Raw genomic sequence first — 6,698 nt, 5'->3', positions numbered from 1 at the left:
ATAATAGACGCCTGTCTACTCGTTACCTGTCAGTGCCCTTTGACTTGTATCAATACCAATGTACACCAACCGCACAAAGCAATTCGGACGGTGCTGGTGGACACAGGTCCGCCATGCTGAGAGGACGCCAGGGTGAAAACCTTTCCATTTTAATATTTTGTGGATATCAACAAAGAAAGGTTCTACTGCGACCAGGGATTGCTGGCCGGATACGTACCATATATCTATACATTTGTAGGGACACATCCGGATACGAAGCTTCGACATTTTTTCGAGCGCAGTTTAGGCTTCCACACAATCCAAGGACGACCAAGCATGGGCCGCGAAGACCGACGTGGCGAGAACCTCATCGAGGGCAAGAACATCGAGTTCACGACGACGTCGGGCCTGGACGTCGTCCCGACCTTCGAGGCGCTGGGCCTCAAGGAAGACCTGCTGCGTGGCATCTACGCCTACGGCTTTGAGAAGCCGTCGGCCATCCAGCAGCGCGCGATCAAGCCGGCCGTCCAGGGCCGCGACCTCATCGCGCAGTCGCAGTCGGGTACGGGTAAGACAGCGGTCTTCTCGATCTCGATCCTGCAGTCGCTCGACTGCAGCAGCAACGAAACGCAGGCGCTCGTGCTCAGCCCGACGCGCGAGCTCGCCGAGCAGACGCAGAAGGTGCTCTTGGCCCTTGGCGACTACATGAACGTGCAGTGCCATGCGTGCATTGGTGGCAAGTCCATTGGCGAAGACATTCGCCGCCTCGACTTTGGCGTCCAAGTGGTCTCGGGCACGCCGGGCCGCGTCTTTGACATGATCCGCCGCCGCAACCTGCGCACGCGCAACATCAAGATGCTCGTCATTGACGAAGCCGACGAGATGCTCAACAAGGGCTTCAAGGAACAAATCTACGACATTTACCGGTACGTACTGCCATGTCCATCGGGCGACGGGCTCATTGCACATGTAGGTACTTGCCGCCGTCGACGCAGGTGCTGCTCATTAGTGCGACGATGCCGGCCGAAGTGCTTGAAATGACCAAGAAGTTTATGAACGAGCCCGTCAAGGTGCTCGTGAAGCGCGATGAGCTGACGCTCGAGGGCATCAAGCAGTTCTTCGTCGCCGTCGAGAAGGAAGAGTGGAAGTTTGACACGCTCTGCGACCTCTACGACACGCTCACGATCACGCAGGCCGTGATCTTTTGCAACACGAAGCGAAAGGTCGACTGGCTCACGACCAAGATGCGCGAAGCCAACTTTACGGTCGCGTCGATGCATGGCGACATGCCCCAGAAGGAGCGTGACGCGATCATGCAAGAGTTCCGGTCGGGCGGCTCGCGCGTGCTCATCACGACCGACATCTGGGGCCGCGGTCTCGACGTGCAGCAGGTGTCGCTCGTCATTTGTTACGATCTCCCGAGCAACCGCGAACTCTACATCCATCGGTAGATATCTCGTCATCTGGATGCCATTTCTGACATGTTGTGCCCGTAGCATTGGTCGCTCGGGTCGATTTGGCCGCAAGGGTGTGGCCATCAACTTTGTCAAGGACGAGGACATCCGCATCCTCCGCGACATTGAGCAGTTTTACTCGACGCAGATCGACGAGATGCCAATGAACGTTGCCGACCTCATTTAAAGAAGACCGCCTTGACCAGCGTCGCGATTCGAAAGACTAACAAATACTGCGTGCTATCTACGACAGTCTGTCCATGCTTCGCACGCTACATATGTGATCTCTCGAATTCCCTGTTGTGCATGTGCTTCACAAACTCATTTCAACTACTCCAACGAAAGTGCTGTACCGGTCTAGTAGTAGTAGATTTTTCCTGGCTTTGAAGCGTGCCAAAAGAATGCCGATGCATTCATTTGCCTACTGGTGGTTCGGTCGAAACTGTATGAGAAAACTGATGGAGAGATTGAGAGTCGATGGCGTCTGCTGGCAAGCTCGAAAAACATTGCATTTCGATCGAGCTACTACTAGTAGTTTTAGCTATTAGCGAGAGGCACTCTAAGAACGTGGGCTGCCCCACGATCGGATCGACCAAGGTTATCCGCCGGTGCCAAAGGAGTGGCGTGGATAGGGACGCGTGGATAGTTCGATATCGACGATGAAGAGGGAGTTTCGACCGTTGAGGTCGGCTCCTGCAGGAAAACTCAGTTCTTATCTTGCTTTCTGGTGCGCTTCTGCGAAGGCCGCTCGGTGTGCCAGGACTGGAACCACCTCGCAAGGCGTGGGGAAGACATCAGCATGTCCAAAAAACATAGCATTTCGATTGAGCTACCGGTACGTCCATGGGCGACATCGAGGGAAGCAAAAACGACCAAGGCGGAGTGCCACGGCTCCTTGTGCTACAGCCGCTCATCAAACAAGAAAAAATGTGCAAAAACGTCAATAATTAAATTTAAATTTTGTGGCAACAACCAACCACTCGATGACTATTCATTCTATCGCAACGACAAACGACCAATTTCACAAGCTAACGGTGATTCTACCGCGACGACACATCACCCGAGGTACGCGGCTGGCAGTACGGATGCTGCAGCACCGTGGCCATGGACGGACGCAGCGCCGGGTCTGCGACCAAGAGCAGCGCCAGCATCTCGACGGCGTCGCTTGGCAGTGCCAGTCCCCACGCGCGGATAAGTGTCCGGATACCAACGCGCTGGAGGAAGCCAAACACTTCGTCGGCCTCGGACGACGACTCGACGAGCGTGACGCCGGTGAGCAGCATCCAGAGCACGATGCCAAGGGACCAGACGTCGACGGTCGCCGCGCTGTAGTCGCCACTGGTGTGCCATCTCGGGCGCCATGTAGTAGCTCTTCCCGACCGCATGTGTTGCCGTTGCAGCGAGCGGCGTCGCGAGGCCAAAGTCGCCAATCTTGAGTTTGCCGTTGGCATCGACAAAGACATTTTCGAGCGAGAGATCGCGGTGCGCGAGGCCGCAGCTATGGATGGCCGCAAGACCACGCGCGATCTGCGTGAAATACTGCTGCGCGAGCTCGGGCGTGCACTTGTGCATGGGTAGCTCACGCAGGTGGTTGTACAGATCGCCTTTGGCGCAGTGCTCGAGGAGGAGGTAGTGGTGCGTGCGCTTGCGATCCATGTGGCTGCCGTAGCAGCGCAGGACGTACTCGGATGTTGTCGCCGCCTTGGCTTGAAGAGTGTCGTAGGCGCGCACTTCGCTCGCGATGGCGGCGTGCGTCGAGCGCGAGAGGCGCGTGCGCTTGATGACGCACATGGTGGCGCGGTCGGTGTCGTAGGCAAGCAGAACTGCGCCGTCCGACGTGGTTGCCAGCGTCGAGGTCTTGACAAAGCGTTGCATGTTGTGTGTGGAGAAATGGAAAGTGAGCTGAAGCGTCGGTGGTGTGACTGACCCTTGCGAGAGAAAAGATCACGCGTGCCACGTCGTTTGTGGTAAAAAATATAGAAGGCCGAAGGAGACGGTTACTTTACTAATCACAAGCCGCTGCGATTACCGACCCACCAATGACGGGCCGATGTTTACAATTTGTAGCACAAGTCGCTTGGGTCGAGTCGCAAACCAATTGCGCAAAAGGTCTTGCAGTCGCGCAAGGGATCGGCGATATGGTGCCAGGCAGCACCCGGGGCAGAACCCACCGTTTATCGCCTTGAGTGTGGACGTCGACATCCATGGGCGAAACTTCGAATGCGCGTCGAACGATTATGGTGGGATATTCTGGGGCGTAACTAGAATCCATGGTATCTCCTTCGGCGGTTTCAGGGCACATTGTCGCAAGGCAGTGTCGCCAGCCAGGTCGCCAGCAACCAATTGCGTTGCAGGAGGTGCTTGAAGGGACGCTTCCTCTGGGCACACGAAGCATTTGTCTCGTGCGCAGACCAAGCACTGTACACGGTGCTTTCGTACGATCACGCAAAGACACGTAGCGAGCCGATGTGTCAATTCTCTGCCGAACATTGCTGTAGCCAGTCGTTGGACATTTTGGACCGGCTATCGTGGCGGTGCTCCTTGCTTTGCGAACCGTTGGCCCCAAAACAGTTTTTATGTACACAACCACAGTGCAATGGTACCATATTCGCTACAGCGAAGCACCCCGTGCTTTTTATAACAGAAAAGATATACGATCTATACCGTGCCCAACCGCGCGGCAAAAGCATTCCAATACAGTCGGTCGATACGACATGAGCGAGTTTCGAGTGCGAGATATCACGAACGCACGAAGATGAAGGCGGTCGGCGCCGTCCGACGATCGCCTTCCGGTCGTATGTAGTACATCTCTCCAGCTGTTCCATTCGAACAGTTTCACCGGCCGAGATGCGTGTAACTGCCCGTGATCAAGTATGGGCGTACCACAGCAAGCCCATGGACGAATCGGTAACACGCTGCACGTGCACGACAGGCTCGTTCAAGAGTCCGAGCAGCCTGCTCTTCGTCGGCGTCTCGCACAACACGAAGGGTCACGCGGACGACCTCGGATCGCGCTCGAGTCTCCGTCTTCCTAGACCAAGTCCCTCAATCGAACGAAGAGAGTCGACAGTGGTATCACTGCATTTCATTTTAAAGGATCTGTATTTTACTTCACGAACCACGTGAACAATTGCCCGAGATCACAGCCGATGTCACGGCGATGTCATCAACCAACATCATTCGGATATATGCTACGATATCCGGATTTCGGATTTCGTCCGCTCACATTGATGCAGCGTAACTTGACTACCGGCAGTACTGTACGTACATTCGGCGTAACGCTGGAGCAAAGGTCGTGGTCGAGACTACCGCGCTGTCGCTCGAGCAGAGCAATAGCGTCGATCGAGGGTCGGTACCTCGTTCGACTCGTCGACCATCAAGGCAAGCTTGCCTGCGTCAAACGAGCTGCTGACTATGGGTTAATGTTCGCGCCTCCAATGAGTTGAATCGGACTTTTCAAGAAGGCGACTCGGCGAAACCAACGACTCGTTTCGATCTCCGCAGAGCCACACCTCACCCGAGGTGCTGCGGTAATGCAGGCCTCGCGCCCTTTCCCCCCGACCGAAGGAGCCATGGGCAATGCATTCAATACAGTGTACTGTACTAGTACGAGGTATCAAGCAGGCAAGCGACACGAACGCGCCGTTGGACGAAACCAAGGTCGATACTTCTGCACACACTGCTCCAATGTTCTAGTAAATTGGAACAACTCATGCCAACAAGGGTACAGTACCCGGATGATCGTCGCTGTGGCCGTCTTGCTCGTTGCCTTGCGTTTCGGGGCTGCATGCATGTTGCAGAATGCACCGACTAGACCTTGCCAACGGCAGAAGCCAGCAAGAGCCTCGTCTTACGGACCTGTCGCTCGCCAACCAATCACCGAACTGCCTTCGCACCATCTTGCTGATATTTGATTTCCCCGCGTACCGGGAATTGAACCGCCACTGGCTCAACCTATTGCTGATTCTGTTGCCACACTCTTTTATCTTCCGTACTATACTTGGCGGGCAGCTTGGCGGGATTGCGAGCACCAAGTGCCTCTTCTCATATTGCTATATTGCTCTTGCTGGTCTTCATGGATCGCTGGCGTGTCGACGCCAGTGCGATGAAAAACTTGTAGCTGAGTGGGTCGCGTGGCTCGCGCGTGCATTTGGCGCTCGTCTAGCATCCGCCAAGCATGGTTGCGCCTAAGTCGACGACGAACAACAAATGGCGCCAACGTAGATGGGCGGAGGTCGGCCAGACTGCGAGACGTGACGCCGAGGTTGCCATGGGAACGAACCAAGCTACGAATGCATGGAGGTGATTCGCGAAATTTGCAATACAATCGCGCGAGTGACGAATGAAATCTCAACGAATCGCGCGCGACCGTCGAGGTGGTCGGACCCTTTTGCCGTTCAGCAGCAGAATGACACTACCTACTTTTGCAACAGGGTAGTTCAATTCGTCATTGATACCCGTGGGATGCGGCGCCGAGCTTTTGATGCCGAGCGACAAGACGCAACTGTGCTTTGGCAAGGCTGTGAGAACCTGACTCCACGTTGCGGTTTGGTCGAGCGCAAAGGGTTTGGAAGCTTCTCGAGACGTGGGACACGAGCCAACGGTTCTGCAGCGCAGACAATTCGATGCTCTCACTTTGAAAAAGGAACGATGCCACACGGAAACGACCACGGCGGCGGCCAGAGCAACGCGACAGGGTGGCCCAACACGACCAAGCACCACGACGGCGGGCACAAAGTGCCCGAACCCCACGCCCACGGCGGCGCCCACACGACGGGCAACATGAGCGGCGGCGTCGGCAAGCAAGGCAACCATTTGGGCGGCAACCAAGGCGGTAGTGGCGGCAAAAAGTAGGGTCCTGTGACCCCAGAATGGTTGAATTCAGGAAGGATGATGTACCATGTCCCTGCCTGAACAACATCATGGGCTACATGCGATGATGGCGTGGCTAGAGTATTGAACGAGTCGTCGCGTTGACGCGGTCGCTTCGATAGGACATACACACGCATCTCCGCCATTCGGTCTTGCAAGTTGAGCTGGTCTCCTCGGCTAGTATCCGGATACTAGTAGGCCCGCCGATGCGGCTCCGGGTGACATCCCATGATGGGACGGCTAGTGACTCACTGGTTAATCATTGCGAATCAACTAGTATAATCATTAATCGTAGTTCCACGTGACTAACTAATGCGTAGTATGTTGTTAGTCAATCTGCTAGCCCCACTTCGAACCCGGCAAAATGCAGCCATTATTTCCACGCTTTGGCTT

The 6,698-nt window shown here is 55.4% G+C and overlaps 2 protein-coding genes across 2 annotated transcripts; both read left to right on the top strand.

Moving 5' to 3' along the window:
• The first annotated feature begins 292 nt into the window (after positions 1-292).
• On the top strand, positions 293-1,688 carry SPRG_09992 (eukaryotic initiation factor 4A-III). Its single transcript, XM_012350746.1, has 3 exons — positions 293-905; positions 953-1,426; positions 1,476-1,688. The coding sequence occupies exons 1-3, from the start codon at positions 316-318 to the stop codon at positions 1,618-1,620; spliced, it is 1,209 nt and encodes a 402-aa protein (XP_012206136.1). The 5' UTR covers positions 293-315; the 3' UTR covers positions 1,621-1,688.
• Positions 1,689-6,074: 4,386 nt separating this feature from the next.
• On the top strand, positions 6,075-6,347 carry SPRG_09991 (hypothetical protein; the record flags this gene model as incomplete). The annotated part of the gene is made up of 2 exons (XM_012350745.1): positions 6,075-6,267; positions 6,319-6,347. The coding sequence occupies exons 1-2, from the start codon at positions 6,084-6,086 to the stop codon at positions 6,345-6,347; spliced, it is 213 nt and encodes a 70-aa protein (XP_012206135.1). The 5' UTR covers positions 6,075-6,083.
• Positions 6,348-6,698: the final 351 nt, after the last annotated feature.

This window comes from Saprolegnia parasitica, assembly GCF_000151545.1.
Source record: "Saprolegnia parasitica CBS 223.65 unplaced genomic scaffold supercont2.69, whole genome shotgun sequence".
NCBI lineage: Eukaryota > Oomycota > Saprolegniomycetes > Saprolegniales > Saprolegniaceae > Saprolegnia > Saprolegnia parasitica.
Note: the sequence above shows the minus strand (reverse complement) of the source record. Positions and strands in the feature narration are given on the sequence as shown.

Bases quoted from the DNA above. Each gene is read 5' to 3' on its own strand.
- SPRG_09992 (XM_012350746.1), top strand. From the start codon at position 316: ATGGGCCGCGAAGACCGACGTGGCGAGAACCTCATCGAGGGCAAGAAC. The intron at 906-952 runs GTACGTACTGCC...TTGCACATGTAG, and splicing joins CAAATCTACGACATTTACCG to GTACTTGCCGCCGTCGACGC. The intron at 1,427-1,475 runs GTAGATATCTCG...TTGTGCCCGTAG, and splicing joins CGCGAACTCTACATCCATCG to CATTGGTCGCTCGGGTCGAT.